The 21290-nt window shown below is 31.9% G+C and overlaps 1 protein-coding gene across 2 annotated transcripts; it reads left to right on the top strand.

The window, feature by feature from the left end:
- Window positions 1–9481: 9481 nt before the first annotated feature.
- LOC112512333 (heat shock cognate 70 kDa protein-like) lies at window positions 9482–11551 on the top strand. 2 transcript variants are annotated; one of them, XM_025118221.1, is made up of 3 exons: window positions 9482–9710; window positions 9799–10778; window positions 11154–11551. In XM_025118221.1, the coding sequence occupies exons 1-3, from the start codon at window positions 9509–9511 to the stop codon at window positions 11442–11444; spliced, it is 1473 nt and encodes a 490-aa protein (XP_024973989.1). In that variant the 5' UTR covers window positions 9482–9508; the 3' UTR covers window positions 11445–11551. The 2 variants fall into 2 exon arrangements, with proteins under 2 accessions (XP_024973989.1, XP_024973988.1); XM_025118220.1 differs by having other exon boundaries at window positions 9799–11551.
- Window positions 11552–21290: the final 9739 nt, after the last annotated feature.

Raw genomic sequence — 21290 nt, 5'->3', positions numbered from 1 at the left:
AATGTGCAAATCCCGTCGATCGCAATAAATCTCTACATCTCTTCTCGCCTTTACATTGTCTTTAGTTTTTGACGTATCCATGACGGTGTTAAAGAGATTCTCAAAAACGTTCTTCTCGATATGCATGACATCGAGGTTGTGTCGGATCAGCGAGGGAATGTGTTTTTTGTCTTCCGATTTTAATTAATTATTTCTGTAAATAAAGACTTTTAGATGCTTTTTAATATAATAGTTCAACATGTTATTATTATAAATTGGTTTACGGTAACGTAAAAATGTCTCAAAATATAGCTTTATAGTGTCTTATAAAAATGAAACTTTATTTTAAAAATGTCCTTAAAAACTTGCTAACAATGTTTAAAAACATCATATAAATTTATTAAACTTTTAGATATGATGTTTTATTCTTTGATCTCTATATTGTACTAGAACAATATTTGTTTTATAAGATGTCTTGAAATGTCTAACTGTCCTACCAATATACTTTATATCACTTAAACTTATACGATTAAATTATAGAGCATCATATCTAAAAATATTACAATAGGATTCTTTCAGACGTTTTAAACTGCTTTTTAGAACATTTATAGAATAAAATGTCGTATTAACTATTTAACAAGTCTATTTGAAAAGGTGTCTCATAAAAAGATGGGGTTATAAGACATTTATCAAAAGTGTCATATAAAATAGCTAAATCACACTTTTGTAACAACCGGAAATCTCAAAATGACCATAAGATTACATTTGCCAACCGACAAATACAGTTGTTGGATAAAGGACACCATATGACAATTCTACGTCAAAAGTTACAGCGGAAAAATAATCACACTGTGGCTGAGGTTCTTTACAAACATCTAATCAAGTCAAACAACCACCGATCAAGGAGATCACTCCCATACTTTAATACATCAGAATCACACCTACCCCTTCCCGTTAACAGCGCCCTCTCTTGGCACCATCCTTAAAAGGTTTTTCAACTTTATAAAAGCGAGGGTTAGACCAAAGTTCTAGTGAATTCCTTCTAACGTATGAGTACACGCTGAAATAATTTGTTAGAAATCACGATTAAGAAATAACAATGTATACACATAAATTTTAAAACACCAATACACGTTGCAACGGTTAAACACACTAATTGTCATACACACTTGTGACTACTCAACTGGGTTAACACTTGCCCTTTAAATGAGCTACATGAAACGAATTCATGTGCTTCATTCTGGTACACACTTTCGTAATTCGAAATATCAAGGTACACACTCATACCAATAACTCAGACTATGTAATTAATCATTTCACATTTAAATGATGCACACTATGTGAATTTAGATCAAATACAACTCCAACATAGCAGATAAGTATACTTCTGTTAGAAAATAACGAGAGGAAACTCTGAAATCACAGCCTAGAATCACACTTTCAGTCTAGAATAACACCAACCGCACACTTGAATTGAGGTTATCAAATGATTAGATAAAACCCCCGAAGGACCTCCAAAAGACTTACTTGCAAACCCCTCAAATAAGGACCCAAGCTAAAGTCGCAAACTAGATTTTAAAACAAAAACTGAAAAAATTGGTGAACAGTGATAAATGCGGGTTTCATGCGACCCAACCAGCATGAAAGTAGCATTTTCGACTGTTTTTATTATAAAGGGGTTAATAAAACACTTTATTTCAACAATGTCTTAAAAACTTGTCAACACATTTAAAAGCGTTTTATAAACTTATTATAACACTTTTCAATAAGACACATAATGATTTGATCCTATAAACGTAAGTACTTTAAAGTAGTCTATTAGGACACTTGAACACTTTAGAAGTTCTGTAAACTCAATTTTGTTACGGTGAAGTTCACTACTAAAAAAATGGGTATCACCGACGRAATTTTCTAGCGGACATTCCGTCGGAAAAATCAGTGACGGATTTCTGACGGATCCCAAAATAGTCAACAAAAGTCAACATTTACAACGTCCGCCAGAAATCCCCCACAAATCCGTCACCGATTTAAAAAAAAAAGATTTTTTTTCCGAAAAACTTTCCTACGGATGTTCGACGGATTTGCAACGGATTTTTTATATATATTTAKTACCGTCACAAATCCGTGACAAAAGTGGTCTAATTTTTTTTAATAAATAATTAGTCTTAATTAATTACATTTTCCAACGGATTTTAATTAATTTTTTATTTAATCAAAATCCGTCRGAAATCTGTCGGAAATTTCAGATTTTTTTTAATTTTATACTTTTTAGAAGCTGTTGTTAAAAAGGAAACAAAAATATTTTTCCTTAAAAATCTCCGACAGATTAAATTTTTTTAAGTTTTTTTTATTTAAAATATTTTAATCCATCAGAAATTATTAGATTTTTAAAAAAAAATTATTTTTTAGAAGCTATTATTAAAAAGGAAACAAAAATATTTTTCCTTAAAAATCTCCGACGGATTAAAATTTTTTAAGTTTTTTTTTAAATTTTTTAATCTGCCGGAAATTTTTGAAGAAAAATATTTTTGTTTCCCTAAAAAATAAATTTTTAAAAATATCCATGGTGCACGTGGTCGGAAATCCCTAAGGAGGTGAAAACACGTTGTGGGAGCGTTTCCAGGTTTGTAGTATTCTTTTAACTTGTTATAATTTTGGTAGTTTTATTTTGAAGTCAATAAAGGTACTATTGTATTTGTAGTTAATTAACAACTTACATTCCCAAATTCAAGAAATGCGCACTCGAGATGAGATCCGACAGAAGGAGGTTGAGGAACTTCTTCGCCGAAATGAGATCCGACAGTAGGAGGTTGAGGAACTTCTTAGCCGAGAAGARATCCGAAACAGRGAAGATGAGATCCGGAAGAAAGAGCATGCAKACATGATGGATATGATGAAGAGGGTTACACAATCTCAACAGTTTCCGCCGACCCCGCCAATAGATTTGATATAGTGTATTTATGAACTAGTGTTATCAATCGAATTTATATATGTATATTAATTTCGTCCGGATAATCATATTAGGTATTTATGACATATTTGTGTATTGCATATTTGTATTTAATTTACATGATCTTTATATTTTAGGATTTTAGATTAGGTGCACTACAAAAATGCTGGGTATCAGCGAGGGAAAATTCCCTCGCTGATCCGTCGCTGAAAGTGCTTTCCGTCGTTGATCCGTCGNCCTTTTTAAATCCTTTTTTATTTTAAAAAATCCCTAATCAAAAATATTTCATTTTTAATTAAAATAAATTTCACTCATAATCTTTTTTAAATGTAAGTACTTTTTTGTAAATGTAAGTACTTTTTTGGTATATTTGTTTAATTTTATAGATTTAAGTATTTTTTTGGTTCAAAAAATGTTTAGGGACTTAATCGTTCAGAATATGAAAGTTCATTGGCCATTTTTCAGACTTTTCCACATTAACTAATTGTATAGGTCATAAGAATATATCTAACAAGTTTTAGAAAGTCCAAGAACTTATTTAACATGTTTTGAAATGTCAAAGGACTTATTTCTTTCAAAAAATTGTCCAAATACTTAATCATTCCAAACACTAAAATCCATTGACTTTTTTTAAAATTTTTCCCAATTGTATAACTTATATCGAATCTAGACCTCCAAACACTTTTGAACTTTGAAACCCAAGCTAAAAAAATCGGAAAGACACCCTTTTGATTAAAAATAATAAACAAAACATTAATTACTATTATTTTGAGCCATGATTGGAACTTGTTTTGGATCATGCTATTTATTTTAACCCATTTTCTGTCAAATTAATGCACTGAGCATTTTAAAAAGACTTGGATACTTTTTGTCTGCCGATTTTAATTAATTATTTCTGTAAATAAAGACTTTTAGATGCTTTTTAATATAATAATTCAACATGTTATTATTATAAATTGGTTTACGATAACGTAAAAATGTCTCAAAAGATAGCTTTATAGGACTTAAAAGCAAGTGTCTTATAAAAATGAAACTTTATTTTAAAAATTTCCTTAAAAACTTGTTAAAATGTCTAAAAACGTCATATAAATTTATTACACTGTTAGATATGATGTTTTATTCTTTGATCTCTATATTGTACTAGAACAGTATTTTGTTTTATAAGATGTCTTGAAATGTCTAACCATCCTACCAATATACTTTATATCACTTAAACTTATACGATTAAATTATAGAGCATCATATCTAAAAATGTTACAATATAATTATAGGATTCTTTCAGACGTTTTAAACTGCTTTTTAGAACATTTATAGAATAAAATGTCGTATTAACTATTTAACAAGTCTAGTTGAAAAGGTGTCTCATAAAAAGATGGGGTTATAAGACATTTATCAAAAGTGTCATATAAAATAGCTAAATCACACTTTTGTAACAACCGGAAATCTCAAAATGACCATAAGATTACATTTGCCAACCGACAAATACAGTTGTTGGATAAAGGACACCATATGACAATTCTACGTCAAAAGTTACAGCGGAAAAATAATCACACTGTGGCTGAGGTTCTTTACAAACATCTAATCAAGTCAAACAACCACCAATCAAGGAGATCACTCCCATATTTTAATCCATCAGAATCACACCTACCCCTTCCCGTTAACAGCGCCCTCTCTTGGCACCTTCCTTAAAAGGTTTTTCAACTTTATAAAAGCGAGGGTTAGACCAAAGTTCTAGTGAATTCCTTCTAACGTATGAGTACACGCTGAAATAATTCGTTAGAAATCACGATTAAGAAATAACAATGTATACACATAAATTTTAAAACACCAATACACGTTGCAACGGTTAAACACACTAATTGTCATACACACTTGTGACTACTCAACTGGGTTAACACTTGCCCTTTAAATGAGCTACATGAAACGAATTCATGTGCTTCATTCTGGTACACACTTTCGTAATTCGAAATATCAAGGTACACACTCATACCAATAACTCAGACTATGTAATTAATCATTTCACATTATAAATGATGCACACTATGTGAATTTAGATCAAATACAACTCCAACATAGCGGATAAGTATACTTCTGTTAGAAAATAACGAGAGGAAACTCTGAAATCACAGCCTAGAATCACATTTTCAGTCTAGAATAACACCAACCGCACACTTGAATTGAGGTTATCAAATGATTAGATAAAACCCCCGAAGGACCTCCAAAAGACTTACTTGCAAACCCCTCRAATAAGGACCCAAGCTAAAGTCGCAAACTAGATTTTAAAACAAAAACTGAAAAAATTGGTGAACAGTGATAAATGCGGGTTTCATGCGACCCAACCAGCATGAAAGTAGCATTTTCGACTGTTTTTATTATAAAGGGGTTAATAAAACACTTTATTTCAACAATGTCTTAAAAACTTGTCAACACATTTAAAAGCGTTTTATAAACTTATTATAACACTTTTCAATAAGACACATAATGATTTGATCCTATAAACGTAAGTACTTTAAAGTAGTCTATTAGGACACTTGAACACTTTAGAAGTTCTGTAAACTCAATTTTGTTACGGTGAAGTTCACTACTAAAAAAATGGGTATCACCGACGNAGCGACGGATTTGCGACGGACACTTTCAGCGACGGATCAGCGACGGATTTTACGTGGTAAATATTTTCCGTCCAATAAAAATAAAAAGCATTTTCATATTTTAAATTAGGGAAAAATGTTTTTAAATATAATTTCCGACGGAAATTCCATCGAAAATCCGTCGAAAAAATGTAATTTTTATTTTTGAAACAAAAATTGGTTATTATTTTGGAAGAAAATGGAAAAAGTTCACCGACGGATTTCCGACAGAATTTCTGTCGGTAACTCTAATCTCATTTTATATTACTTTTAATTAACCCGGGTAATGGATAACATATTATAAAATTGCTCAACGGATTTCCGACGGATTTTTTCGTCGGAAAAATACAAATCTGTCAGAAATTCCGTCGGAAATTGCATTTGGCGGCGGGAGTTTTCCGACGACAAAATCCGTCGGAAAGTTGTTTTTCCGACGGATTTTGCCGTCGGAAAAACCAGATTTTTAGTAGTGGTTCCGATATGGATAAAAATTAATAGTTTAGATTAATAGTAATTGGTAATCATAACTAATAGTAATTGTTAATAATAAAATAATAATTATTAACAATAAGATGGACATTATGATTTATAAAAACGTTCGAATTTAGACAATGATTAAGAGGATAGATCAGATCCGAACATTTTCATAAAAACCAAAAAACAAAAAGTATTATTTTCAAAAGACTAGATGTATTATTTATCATGAAAAAAGCATCTTGAATTGAATTGAATTGATTAATCCAAAAGTCCTTTAAACAAAGAATTAACCAAGTAATTGATTTGTATATAAAGATGGATGGACGGACGAATTCATATACCAATTCCTACATTTCCTCATTCGTTCCTAATCCTATACAGGTGAATTTTATATCAACCGTTCTTTTCTTATATATTTCTTTTAGAAATTTCATCTGTTTATTCGATAACTTTTAAGGTTTAATACTGTTTATTTATGTTTTAATCTTTGATTTTGCTGCATCTTTGTGTCTTCACACTATAACAAGATCAGGTTTGTAGGACGTCGTAAATCTCTAAGTGTCTTAATAAACTATTTTATGAAATTTAGGTTTATAAGACCACACTACAAAACAAATGACTTTTACCCACAAAAATCATCTGGAGAAATTTTTGTTGTTGATTACTTATGGGTCACCCAGAAAATACCAATGGTTCGTTAGAATTGGTATTTTATGAGAAAATACCAACCGATGGCCCAGAGGATACCCGGGTAATTTGTCCTTGATTTGAATTATCTACCAACTTTTGTTTGTTTGTTTTTTTGTCATTTAAATGAATTTTTAAAAAAAAGTGTAATCATGAAAACCATAAATATATAAAAATATTTTTTATATGATATTTTTCATCAAATGTTAGGATTTAAAACATTGCTTCACATATATTTATTTCATGATATGATAGTTTCACATGTATTTGTTGCACCATGTGAATTTTTTTACGTGCATTTTTTCATTTCACTAGGTGAACCAATTTTGTTCCACGATGTAATCTTTTCATAATGTGAACATAAACATATTCGAAACACTATATTAAATCATAGATTTTGATGAAAAAATCATGTAAAAGAATATTTTTATTTCGGTTCTCACGGGTTTGTAATATATTTGTGGTTCTCATTTGATTATCGTCCTATATTATATATATATATATATATATGTGTGTGTGTGTATATGCATATATATATATATATAGAGAGAGAGAGAGAGAGAGAGAGAGAGAGACTTGGGATCATGTGAGACAAGACTGTTTCCGTGAGACACATGAGACACGATTTTTACACTTGAAACTTCACAACAGAACACTGTGAAGATAAGCTTTACAGTATTTTTGCTGTGAATGTTCGGCTTTTTTTTTACCTTCACAACATTTTGTTGTGAAGTTTCAAGTGTAAAAATCGTATCTCATGAAAACAGGATAATATGTTAAGTAGCAAAAAGCGGTGGCGATATATATAGGGAGAGGTTTAGTTAAGAAATACTAACTGTGTGAAAAATAGAAAAGTGATTCTAGCCTTTGGATCAAAAAATCAAGTTTGTATAAAGAAAGGGTAATATGTTTAGTAGCAAAAACCGGTGGCAATATATGAATACATCATCATCGTCGATGATAAACAACAAAAGTCTCCCCCGTGATGTATGATCTTGATTTCATTAACGATTCTAACAAAACAAATCCGGTTTTATGACAACTTTATCATCAATTTTTCTCTCGATTTTTTGTCGATCATATATCGCAATTCTAGATTATCAAAGTCATCAAATTTCTTAACTTTTTCTCGATCATATGTGAATCAGTTAAATAGTTCACATGTGAATCAGTTAAATTAGTTTATATGTGAATCACACGGGTTTATATGTAAATATGTTAAATAGTTCATATGTGAATCCGTTAAATTAGTTTATATGTGAATCAGTTAAATTGTGCATATGTGAACCACACGGATTCACACAAATAGTTCATATATGTGAATCACATGAGTCATATATACATTTTTTTTGCCGCTTATTTGTAAAATTTACGAAACTATCCCTCTTTCTTCCGCACAGCAGTTACCATGCGACCGAATTATCCGATACTTCGCAGTCAAAGTCGCAAATTTTGAACATTTTTTTAGGTGAAGGATTAAGATCACTATCTACTTATACATTTATCGTTTCTAAAATGAAACTCTCTCTTTCTCTCTCTCTTTATATATATATATATATATATATATATATATATATGACTTGGGATCATGTGAGACCAATGGTTTTTCGTGAGACCCGTAAGATCAATTTTCAACCCTTGGATTAGATCTATAATCGTCAGATCTGAACATTCATAAACGTCACGAGACTTCTCAATAATTACAAAATTGTCACCGTGCAACTTTAGACCATTAGATCATTAGCTTATAAAGTTGGTCAATGAATATAAATTGGTTTACGGGTCTCACGAAAAACCCTTAGTCTCACATGAACCCAACCCTATATATATATATATATATATATATATATATATATATATATATATATATTTATATATATAATGATAAACCGATTGATGTTATTTTTATGTAAAATAGTAATCTCTTATTCACATTTTTAATTGAAATTTATATAATTTTTATGCAGGAAATACGGCTTAAGAAAAGTAGGTGATCAAGAAGACGTAATCCAGTGAGTATTTATACTCAAATAAAATTTCTATTCTTATTAATATCTTAATTTTTCATTAAAAAGTATCATTACAACTAATTTATTTTGTTTATTTATGCTTCTCATTTAATTGAAATGGTAAAATATCTGTCTCTTTTAAGGGTGTTATTTCAATGGTTAAATGGGTTTCTGATTTATTTGGTTTGCTTTAATTGGTTTTCAAAAAATTTAAAACTAATCGATAATCAAACTAAATAAGGTTTGCTTTGATCGGTTTCGAATTATTCACTTCACTAATTTAGTTAAACCGAATATAAATTCATATTTTTCGTTGGATATTATAAGGGCCTTTAGGGCCATGGCCCGTGGGATTTTTTAAGTGATTAATACACATAGTTTACTCTAATATGTTATTCAATTAATACGGTTTAATTGAATTTGAAAACATTTACCGAAAACTGAACCGAATAAAGATCTTTATTTAGTTAACCGAACGCGTTTAACCCGAAAATTGAATAACCTGAAACCGTCTAACGCAAATCACATTCGGTTTAGATAAATTATTCGGTTCCACTTATTTTTGACAACCCTACTTTCTATGGAACTTAAAGTCACCATCATTAGATTAAGGTTAATGTTAAATAGTTAATAAACTTCTATTACCAACTTTTTTCTATTACAATTATTTTTTTGTTTGTTTTTATTTATGGCATCATATTTCATAAAATGATGTGATCCTTATGTTTGTGGATGCTATTATGATAGGTTTGAAATATTGGAACTTGAGATCGAGGATAATGGTTGGACCAACTATCGGAATTGACCTCGGAACATCGTATTCGTGTGTGGGTGTTTGGCAACATAATCAAGTTGAGATCATATCCAATGATCTAGGTAGTAGGACTACGCCATCATGGGTTGCCTTCACAGATATGGAACGTCTAGTAGGTGAAGGTGCCAAGAACCAGGTCCTCACGAACCATATGCACACCATCTTTGGTATGTGTTTCGCACCTCAACCATTGTCTTAAGCACATTAGATTGATTATTATATACTTGAACTCATATGTTCATCGTGGGATCTCAGATGCTAAACGACTGATTGGAAAGAGATTTAGTGATGGCACGGTTCAAGAGGACATGAAGTTGTGGCCTTTCAAAGTCATAAAGGGAACTAGTGACATTCCCAAGATTGTAGTTGCATACAAGGGTGAAGAGAAGCAGTTTTCAGCTGAAGAAATTTCATCCATGGTTCTTGGGAAAATGAAAGATATTGCTGAGGCATTCCTTGGTAAAACTGTGAATGATGCCGTCATCACAGTGCCTGCATATTTTGATGATTCACAACGCCAGGCCACAAAAGACGCCGGTCATGTTGCAGGACTTAATGTTTTGCGCATAGTTAATGAGCCTACCGCAGCTGCAATCGCGTATGGACTAGAAATGAGAATTGACATATCTCGTGAAACAAATGTGCTTGTTTTTGATTTAGGTGGTGGTACATTTGATGTCTCTCTTGTCAACATTGATGAAAATGGCAAGTTAGAAGTGAAGGCTGTGGCCGGTGACACTCACTTGGGTGGCCAAGACTTTGATAACAAAATGGTGGACCATTTGATCAAGGAATTTAAGAGAAAGAAGAAGATAGACATACAAGGGAATCTAAAAGCAACCGGGAGGTTGAGGGTATCTTGTGAAAGAGCGAAACGACAACTCTCATCAAGTATTGAAACAATAATCGAAATTGATAGCTTGCACAAAAATGTTGATTTTAATACCAAAATTAGTCGTGCAAAGTTTGAACATCTTAATGCAGATTTCTTTAACAAGTGCATAAAGACGGTGGAGAGTTGTTTGAAGGATGCAAAAATGGATAAGAAAGACGTGGATGAGGTGGTACTTGTCGGTGGGTCAACAAGGATACCAAAGATACAACAATTGTTGCAAGAATTCTTTAACGGAAAGGAGCTCTCAAAGAAGATTCATGCTGATGAGGCAGTTGCATATGGTGCAACAGTTATTGCTGCAAAGATAAGTGGTGAAATAAGCCAAAAGTTGAAGAACTTGGTGTTTTTGGATGTCACTCCTCTTTCCCTTGGTGTGGAGTTGTTCGATGGCACTATGTCTGTTCTGATCCCAAGAAACACTACCATACCAGCAAACAAGGGAAGCACATTTCATACATCTAAGGACAACCAACGTTCCATAAACTTTCCGGTATACCAGGGTGAGAGAAGCCGGGCAAAAGACAATAACCGGCTAGGGGTATTTGAGGTTTCAGTCCCACCTGCACCAAAGGGTGAATCCGAAGTAAAGGTGGTCTTTAACATCGATGATGATGGTATTTTGAATTGCTTGGGTGAAGAAGTATCCACTGGCCTGAAAAAGAGCATGATAGTTACTAATGACAAGGGGAGGCTTTCAAAGGAAGAGATAAAAAAGATGCTAAAGGATGCTGAAGAGTACAAACTTGATGACCAACTCTACAAGAAAAGGGTGATTGCACGCAATGCCTTGGAAAAGTACATTTACGAGGTGTCAAGCAAAATCACGACCATAGGAGACACCAACAAGACAAGGCTCCATAACGAAGACATGAAGAAAATGGAAGATGCCATCACAGATGCAACTGAGTCTCTTGATATGGACAAGCTTTCAGAGGTAGATGAGTATGAGAAGATGTTGAATCAGTTGCAAAAGCTATGTGTTCCCATTATCTCCAAAATTGAGTGAAACAGAAGTAATCTTTTTTCGATAGAGGATGGGTCATGTGACATGGCTTAACCTCTTAAGTCTATCTATGCTTTTCATTAGTGCTTGTCTTTGTAAGGGATTCAACAATCTCATAATAAATGTTTGGTTTCCTTTGGTTCTTGTATCGTTTTTTCAACTCCTAAATATCTACAACTGACTTGTTTTGTCATTTTTTTCGATAACCTATATATGTATTTTTTTTAAGTCGGTTTTCTCTTAGCAATCGAGTAGCACTACTACTGATGGGTTAATGGAACCTGGTTGAAATAGCGAATGGTACGTGAAATGGCAAACGAGTAACATTACGCAAGAGCTGATTACAAGCGCTAATGGTAACACGTCGTAATATCAGGGAGAATAACTAATGGAACACCGTTAATAAATAGAAACTTACTTATAAGTAAATTATGGTTATTCTTCAAAAAAATAAAAACCATATCATTTTTCAATAAATAGAAACTATATTCTCTTTTTATATAAATAATATATATATATATATATACTAGAAGTGTACCCGCATAATGCAACATGATTCTGAAATCAAGATTATCGAACCCTCAAGCAGTTTTCATCATAATTATAAAATAGTACAACTGAAAGTTTGCTTATCTAAACATAATTTCTCTATGTATTTATCAACATTTTTCCAAAATTCACTATTTTCATGATGAGACCTCTAAATCAAAATACCCCATTAAATATGAATTCAAAACCCAACACTCACTCGAGAACGTAAATAAGGTTCAATGTCCAAATATTGTAAACATTGATAAAAACTTTATTATCCAACAATACCCCTAACCATGGATGAGGTTCAAACTCAAAACCATAAATCAAGGAAAATGTCTCATACTCAAAACAACATCGAAAACATGGATAATACACTCATCCGAAAATAACACCTTTCGGTGAAGGGGGGTGTATCCATCAAATGTGGCGAACACAAAGTAAGCCACATTATATTAGAGAGTTCTACTATGGATCTCACAGTCATCAGGTTCAACTACTCATGGTCTATAGTATGAGTCATCTGCCGATCCTAGTCATACTTGTTCACTAGAAATAATAATCACTATAACCTGATGGTCATCAAGAACATCAACTTATGGTCGATATCTCTAGTCCTCCGATATGGCTTACGCGGTCATCAAGTTCAATCACCCACGCCCTATACCTTGGGTCCTTCGTATGGATCTCACAGTCATTAAGTTCAACCACCTATGGTTTATACCTCGAGTCCTCTACTGATCTTAAATATTTCTAGCTACAAGGAAGGATAAAGATCCCATTTATAACCAACTGACCAACTCTTATGCCTATGGATTCATTGCCTACAGTCTAAACTACATGACCCCAATTGCATGACCAATGCACTCAAAGCATATAAATTTCCAAATAAATATGTTATAATTGTATATAACTCAAAAAGCTCAACCATAGAGTAAATTAAATCGGACAAATGTCCCCAAGACTCATTTGAGTCAAAACCGAGCCACAAGCTCAACAACTCAATTGACTATTAAAAAAAGTCATCTTAAGCAATAAAAACGTATTTAACCAACGTTTATGCAAACACATGCTCTAAAGACATGATTAACTTAAAAAATGCATTATTAATTGGGACAAACCATTTTTCAATTGAATCATACCATTTATATTTCCAAAATGTCCCATAACATTATAAAATGCATTTTTCAAACTAAATACACTAAAAATGCATTATCACAAAATAATTTCCATTTATTAGATAAATCATGAAAAAACCCACTTATGATTTATTTATCAAAATGTCCAAAAAATAAAACTCAAATACAGGTACCTCACGAGATCTATAAAATCAAATACACCAACTATGTAAAACTCACCAAATAACCCACACATTTGATAACTATTAGGTAAAACACATTAATACTTCAAAATGGACATTTTTGACACATTCAAAGTTTTGACAAAGTAAATTGAACTCAAATTGCTAGATTTAGGCTAAATCTAGATTTTACCCCAAATCTTGAGCTTGCTTTGGTAAAGAGATGAAACCATTGAGCCAAGCTCTCAAAGGTGTGAAGCTCCCAAAATACTTCCTTTGCTCCTAAAGCACCCAAACATAATATAAAGAAGAAATTAGAGGTTGAAAATGAAAAAGGATCAAAACCCTAGGTTAAAAGATGGTAACTTAAACTTACCTTTAACTCCCAAGAGTTCCAAAAGCACCAACAATAAAGAATCCAACTCCTAGGTTTGAATCCATTTTTGATTCTAAGAAAAACCTTCAGAACTTCCCAAGAACACTTTGAGTGCCAAAAAAATCGACCAGAAAGAAAGTGGAAAGAAAATGGGTTCAAAAAGGAGAAAATGGGGTTCTTTGAGGATTCGGACGACCAAACAAAAGCCTGGGCCACTTATGGGGCGGCTTATGGAGCCTAGCCCCTAAGTCACCCGATCCTTTTGTACTAGCACATATAAGGAACCTCGCATTCCCTCACACACACAAAGAGCATGATGTGTTACTGCAGATCCAGATCCGAGCGACTTTCCCGTGCAGCCTAAGGTGCCCTGTGGAAGCCTCGGTTGCTGCCTCCCTTTCACGACCTGATCAACTTCGAGTTCACATTCTAGTGGTTGAGGTCATTCATCAGGCTGTCTAAACCGCCTGGTAGAATGCTCGAGTCATTGAAACACCTTGAATTTCGCGTGACTCAATCCTGATTGGTGCCGAAATGATCCAGCTCAGATATTCACATCCAAACCGTTATTTATCAAGATTAAACATTGAAACCCATGATATAATCCACATTCTAAAATATGAGATATTTATATAAAAAAACATGGGTGTTACACGACCTATCCAACCATAAAGTAATTATATCTAGACACGTTATGTTTGATGAATCTGTTTTTCCCTTATCCCCATATATAACCCATCCCCAATTTCTTATACTTTTCTTGATGATGGCATTCATCCTATTTCCTAGACCTTTCATTACCACTCGTCCCACTCAACTTCTTTTCCATCTTACTCTTCTTCTATGGCTCACCCAGCCTCGCCACCATCTCCCTCAAAATCAACTTTCTCTACGGCGCAATCATCCTCACTACCACTCCCTTCTCCAGTTGGGCCTTTACCAAACCACTCCCTCTTTTAATACTCCCCACCTACTTCTACTGGAACAATATCCACTCGAAGCATGCATGGAATTTTCATTCCAAAATGTCATTTTAACTTACAAACATCTCCCACTCCTTCCCTCTACCACGAAAACCAAGACTCACCCTTTTCGACCCAAACAAGTATGCTGCCATGCAAGATGAATTTAGTGCACTTATAAAGAATAACCACAATTATTATACGTCAATGTGGATTTTTAGACATAAAAAGAAATATGATGTTTCTTTAGAGCGATACAAAGTTGTGTTGTTCGTGATGGCAGGTCTCAACAGGTTGGCGTAGATTGTGAAGAATCGTTCAATCCAGCTTTCAAACCGGCCACCATTCAGATGGTTTTCAGGGTTGCTCTTTCTCATTGATCATGCCTAATTCACCAATTTGATGTAACAAATGCATTTTTACATGGTGAACTTCAAGAAACATTTTACATGTACTAACCACTTGGCTTCGGAAGCAAAGAACATCTGGATCACGTCTGCCTCTTAGAGAAATCTCTCTATGACTTAAAATAAGCAAAGAACAACTTGATCACGTCTGCCTCTTAAAGAAATCTCTCTATGACTTAAAATAGGCCCCTCGGGCTTGGTACCAAGATTTGACGATCTTGTCTCTATACTCGGATTTCCACACAGCAAATCCAACAACTCCCTATTCATTTATCATAAAGGACAAGACATGGCTTACATTCTCCTCTACGTTGAAATTATTATTCTGACAACTTCATCCACTTCTCTTCGTCATACTATCATTCAACACTCGCCCCTCAGAATTTTCCATGAAAGATTTAGGTCATTTGAGTTATTTTTTGGGTATTGCCGTCAAGAGGAACCAATCCACTCCTTTGCTACACCAACAAAAATAAGTCAAAGACATTATTGATCGAGCTAGCATAGGAATATATTTTATTTGTAATTATGTATTTACAGTTATCATATTTTAGCCTAGAATCTCTCTCTATCTCTCTCTCTCTTTATATATATATATATATATATATATATATATATATATAAGAAGAAACCACTATGTATGATGTGACATCTTATAAAAGCTATGAGCTTATTTATCTTTTTTCTCCTTTTTTTAAATATTAATTAAGTTAAAGACTATTATGCCCCTACAAGCAAATTGTATGTTTCATAATAATTGAGTTCAATTGGTAATTTTCCATCCAACAAAGTTTAACCTCCCAAATTATTCAACTTCTTGATAAATGTTCAACTTAAGTTTAACCTCTTACACTATTCAACTTCTTGATAAACACTTCTTTTATTTTTTATTGCAATTGATTTACGTTCTCCAACTCTTTATCTTTTCATCTCTTTATTTCTCAATTTCTTCCTCTTGATTTAGTTTTGGCATAAATTGCTATCAAGAAACAATTGATTATGTTCTTAAAAACATTCTCACACGCACCCAAGTTCAACCAGAATTACTTCGTAGTGGAATCTTAGTACAGTGAAATTTTGACAAGAATGGTAATTTTATATCTTTATGTCATTTTCTCTCGGTTGTTTTAATTTTGATCTCTTCTCATCTATTTATTTCTCAATCTCTTCATCTACATTTAGCTTTGGCATTCAAACAACAATCGATTATGTTTTTGAACACATTCAAACGCACCCAAATTCAACCGGGGCTACATACTTCTTGCATAAGATTAGTAAGGTGAAATTTTGCCGAGAATGGTAATTTTATATCTTTGTGCCCTTTTCTCTCGGTTGTTATAATTTTGGTTCCTATATCCCTTCCTACACATGAATACAAACAGTTTGATTAAATGTCCAAGTGCTTTTTTGGTTTGAACTCACATCAACAACATTCTCTATTATAAAGAAGATAAAGATCAAAAAATTCCTCATTTATGTTTTTCGCAACTGCGTTAATCAGGTGAAGTTTCTATTACTTTGCTATGTTATCATACACCTACCTATACAAATTGTAATTTTTTTTTGTGTTTTAAAATTTGTAATTTTTTGTAACGTAAAATAAATTCTTTGAAATCCCAAATGGGTTTTATTAGGATTTTCAAAAGTGTTAATCAAGTGTTTACAAATATTTCACAAAGTAGTTCACTTTCCAAGCTCAAAGAGTTTTTTTGCAACAGGCTCATTCAAGAATTGCCAAAAAAAATTAATAGACTTTTGTAAATAAAATGTTAAACTAAGAAAGTACAAATTAAATAAAAATAAAAGTTTTTAATTATATTAAATGTTGTATAAATAATAGTTATTATAAATAAAATATAATATAGAAAATGAAAGGGTTAATCATTTAATGACACCTTTCAATTTAAACTAAATAAAAATTGTGAAAAATTAGGTGAATTGTTTTGTTCTATAGTTGAATACTTAAAGTACATTGCTTTCATATGATTTAACTTTTTTTTTATTTAAAAGGGAGCTTGGCGTTGTACAAAATATATGTATGTGTTTGTATTATATACATACATGTTTTTATATAGGGCTATAATCAAGTTGAGTTCCTATTTGAAACAAGTTTGAGGTTTCAAAGAAAGACCTTTATCTCTATTTGACACAACTTCAACAACATTTATAAGAATAAAGGTATTGTCTATTCTAGAATTTGTATATTCTTTTCAAATTTGAAGAATTGATTTATTTATTTGATAAATTATAAATTTAAGTTTTTTCTTATGGTCGATCATGAACTAAGTTTGTTCCCATTTATGAACTTTGTAAAGTTTTTCTTATAGATTTTTGTGTTTTGAGTTCCATCATGAATTGAGATTTGTTATTTTTTTATCAATGATGAGTTGGATATTTTTTTTTTTTGTTTGTCATGATTATTAAATGAAAAATTTGCATATTGAAACTTTGATGTTTGGATTAATGACGGCAATTGATGATGTAGTGCCTCAAAACCTCTATAACATCAAGAAATTGCAAATATGTTGACTTTTTCCCCCTCAAAGTGATATATTATGATTGTTTTTTATTGAAGGTTTAACTGAATATTTGCAGAAGGATTCTTACAATCACAATTAGACTTGATGTGTTATCTTTGTTGTTAAGTTTATATAGTTGTCATTTGGCTTGTGTTTTGGTGCTTCAAACCCATTTTTCTTTTTTCTCCTTTGTCCTCTATTTAGCCTCATTTTATTTACTTTTCCATTAATACTTTATGTTATTAACTTTTCATTTTCTATTATTTATTTTAATTAAATATTCATTTTATTACAATTAATGTAAATTAACTTTTTATTTTTTTTCTTTTATACTGTTACATTCATTTTTCCTTTCTTTATGGAAGTTAATTATTTATTTCTTCTTGTTCAAGCATAAGTGATTTTTTTAATTTTTATTGGCTATGTTATTGGTTTTTTTTAACCTTTTTGTGACACAATAACCAATTTATCAATCTTTCCCTCTAATACATTTTCTCTCATTAGATTTGCTTTGTTAAAAGATCAATATTTGTTATTGTGTGTACTCTATATGTTTTTATGTTGATTTTTTGGTAGTATGTGGCACACAGAAAAACAAGCTATCTAAAGACCGTTAAATATGTCAATAGATATCAAAGCTTTATCATCAAGACATATATATTATTATTATTATTATTATATGTAAGTCTAGCTACTAGAAAATAGAGCATTAACGATAGTTAATAGCGACGGGAAAAATCCGTCGCAAATCAACGACGAATAGACCAAAAATCAGTACCCTCGCAGATCTCTTGCTGATCAGCGACAAATTAACGAGGGAACTGCTTTTTGGTCCATCCCTCACTGACCAGTACTCCTTCAATTTCAATATATTCCTGATTTATCTACTTTTTAATTCCTTAATTTATTATTACATTAATTCTCATTTCAATGTTTATTTTTTAGGAATGTAATCCATAATGCTAAAAGAACATTTGAGTATTGTCTATTTTGATATTACATTGTTACTCATAAAAGAGACAATAAATCTTCATTTTTATGTTCACTTCTTGATTTGGTATATACTAATATATGTTTTTAGTGTTTCTTTTGAAAAATAAAAGTTTTCCGATAACGTAAATTGGGTAATATTCTTCGAAGTTTGTTTTCTTGACCTTCAATGATTTTGAATCATGTTCAAAACTATATTGATTTGAATTTGTGAATTTACATTTTTGCTTGATACAACTTAATAGTTTTAACATTCGAATTTTTGTTATAATCTAACAATTTATCAAAGACAATCAATTTAGAAAATGAAGATGGTGAATCATCTTCACACAAGAAAGGTGAAAAAACTGAAGGTGTCTGATAATGCTATATAATCGTGTTCATGTAATGCATGCATCAATGTAAATTTTGACCGAAATTGACAAAAGAATTAAAATCAAGAAATTGTTGATGAAAAGAAGCAGTAGATTTTTTATATAAAAAAATTTCTTAAGAAAACTGAAGGTGTCTGATAATGCTATATTATATTATTATATCTTTATTATATATATATATATATAGGGTTGGGTTCACGTGAGACCAGCCTGTTTTCGTGAGACCCGTGAGACCACATTTTTACATGTAAACTTCACAGCAAAAACACTGTGAAGGTTTAAAAAAAGTTGAACCTTCACAGCAAAAACACTGTGAAGGTTAAAAAAAGTCGAACCTTCACAGCAAAAACACTGTGAAGGTTTAAAAAAAGTCGAACATTCACAGCAAAAACACTGTGAAGGTTAAAAAAAGTCACCTTCACAGCATTTTGCTGTGAAGTTTCAAGTGTAAAATGTTGGTCTCACGGGTCTCACGAAAATAGGATGTCTCACATGATCCCAAGTCTATATATATATATATATATATATATATATATATAGGGCCAAGATCAAATGTTAACCATCATTTTTGTGTTAACCTTATTAACTGATCTTGGTCATCAAAATCAATAATCAATGGTTAAGATTAATCAATAAAAAAAATTAAATTTTAAAGTTTAAATTTTAATGAGACCTAGTGAACAATGATGAAAGGGGCATTTTGGAAAGAAAAAAAATACATTTATCAAAGGTATTCTAGTAAATTGAATTCATGTGTAACCCCCAAACAATTAATGGGGAGTTACAAACAATCAAATCCCAAAAAATATGCGTTCATATTATTAATTTTTTTTTTACTATTGATCTTCCATGTTCATTCTTGTATGAATTCCTAAATCGCATAAGAAACACACTAGTAACAATTTTCGGTATTGATCAATTTAAACACAAATGAACCGTGAACATAATTTGAACAAAAATGAACAACCGTGAACACAATTTGAACACAAATGAACCGTGAACACGATATAAACACAAATAAACACGATATGTGCAATTTTTGGCCCATATATTCACATACATAGACGTCCCACAAAATTAAGATAGCATCTGTTAATTTGTGTTCAACTGTTAATTTATTCAAATTGTGTTCACGGTTCATTTGTGTTCAAATTGATCAATACCTAAAATTGTTACTACCGTGTTTCTTATGCGATTTAGGAATTCATACAAGAATGAACATGGAAGATCAATAGTAAAAAAAATTAATAATATGAATGCATATTTTTTGGGATTTGATTGTTTGTAACTCCCTATTAATTGTTTGGGGGTTACAAATGAATTCAATTTACTAGAATACCCTTGTAAGGGTAAAATGAACAAGACATAAACATATAAGAATAATGGAATTTGATTGGTTGAGAGGGTTTTCAAAGTTAACACAAAAATGGTGGTTAACATTTGATCTTCCCTCTCTCTCTCTCTCTCTCTCTCTCTCTCTCTCTCTCTCTATATATATATATATATATATATATAGGGGTGTTATTCTACACCTTTTGCTATTCCTACACCCTATGCAACCCTCATCTCAACCATTCAATTTTTAATTAATGATACAGATGCATTTCATGGCATAATTGTAATAAAAATGAAATTATGAAACACGCGCCATATAGAATGAGGGCAAATAAGGGTAAAATTGGAATTGTGAATTGCATCTATTGTAAGAATTGATGCTAAGAGATTACGAATGCGATAATCACTCTTACATTAGCGAGATTCATTGAAGATTCACAAGATACGATTAAGAAGAACGAGCAATGGCAGACAATGTTCAACCGGGTATTGCAATTGCAGCAAATCGAGGTAATCGTATGGTTGATTTCATTTATTATAGCTATTTTATACAATCTTTATTGTTCAAAATGTCTATGATTCAGTAAGGAAAAGGAGCGAGAGAATCATGATCAGAAATTCATTCTCCAAGTTCAAGAACATGGCTGCAAATCCTGTTGTTTTAGACGAGGATGAACCTGACGATTTTGAGATGAACCAAGCTACATTTCAACCTGCTGAACCAGTTCTTCCATTTCCACCAGCAGAGGACTCAACGAATTTCGATGGTTAGTAAATATTAAAGTTCGATGTTTTAGGGTTGGCTAGATTATTAAGTTCTTGGTATGCATATTTGTTTTACATTTTGCATCTAGAATATTGCTTCATCAGTACCTATATACTCATCGTGGACTCCCTCTAAAATAGGCATACCATCCACTTCTCCCACTAAACCAAAACACTTACTTTGGCCTATTTCATCATCTTCACAATAACCTGCTACTGCTACTGCTACTGCTACTGCTACTGCTACTGCTACTGCTACTGCTACTGCTACTGCTACTGCTACTGCTACT

The sequence above is a fragment of the Cynara cardunculus genome (assembly GCF_001531365.2).
Source record: "Cynara cardunculus var. scolymus isolate 2C chromosome LG 5, CcrdV1, whole genome shotgun sequence".
In the NCBI taxonomy this organism is placed as follows: domain Eukaryota; kingdom Viridiplantae; phylum Streptophyta; class Magnoliopsida; order Asterales; family Asteraceae; genus Cynara; species Cynara cardunculus.
The sequence above is the reverse complement of the archived record's forward strand: the minus strand, read 5'-3'. Positions and strand labels throughout refer to the sequence as shown.

What these genes read in the sequence shown, in the direction of transcription:
- LOC112512333 (XM_025118220.1), top strand. Translation starts at nt 9,509, where the DNA reads ATGGTTGGACCAACTATCGGAATTGACCTCGGAACATCGTATTCGTGT. An exon ending in CCATATGCACACCATCTTTG is followed by an intron (nt 9,711 to 9,798) that starts GTATGTGTTTCG and finishes GTGGGATCTCAG; the next exon opens with ATGCTAAACGACTGATTGGA.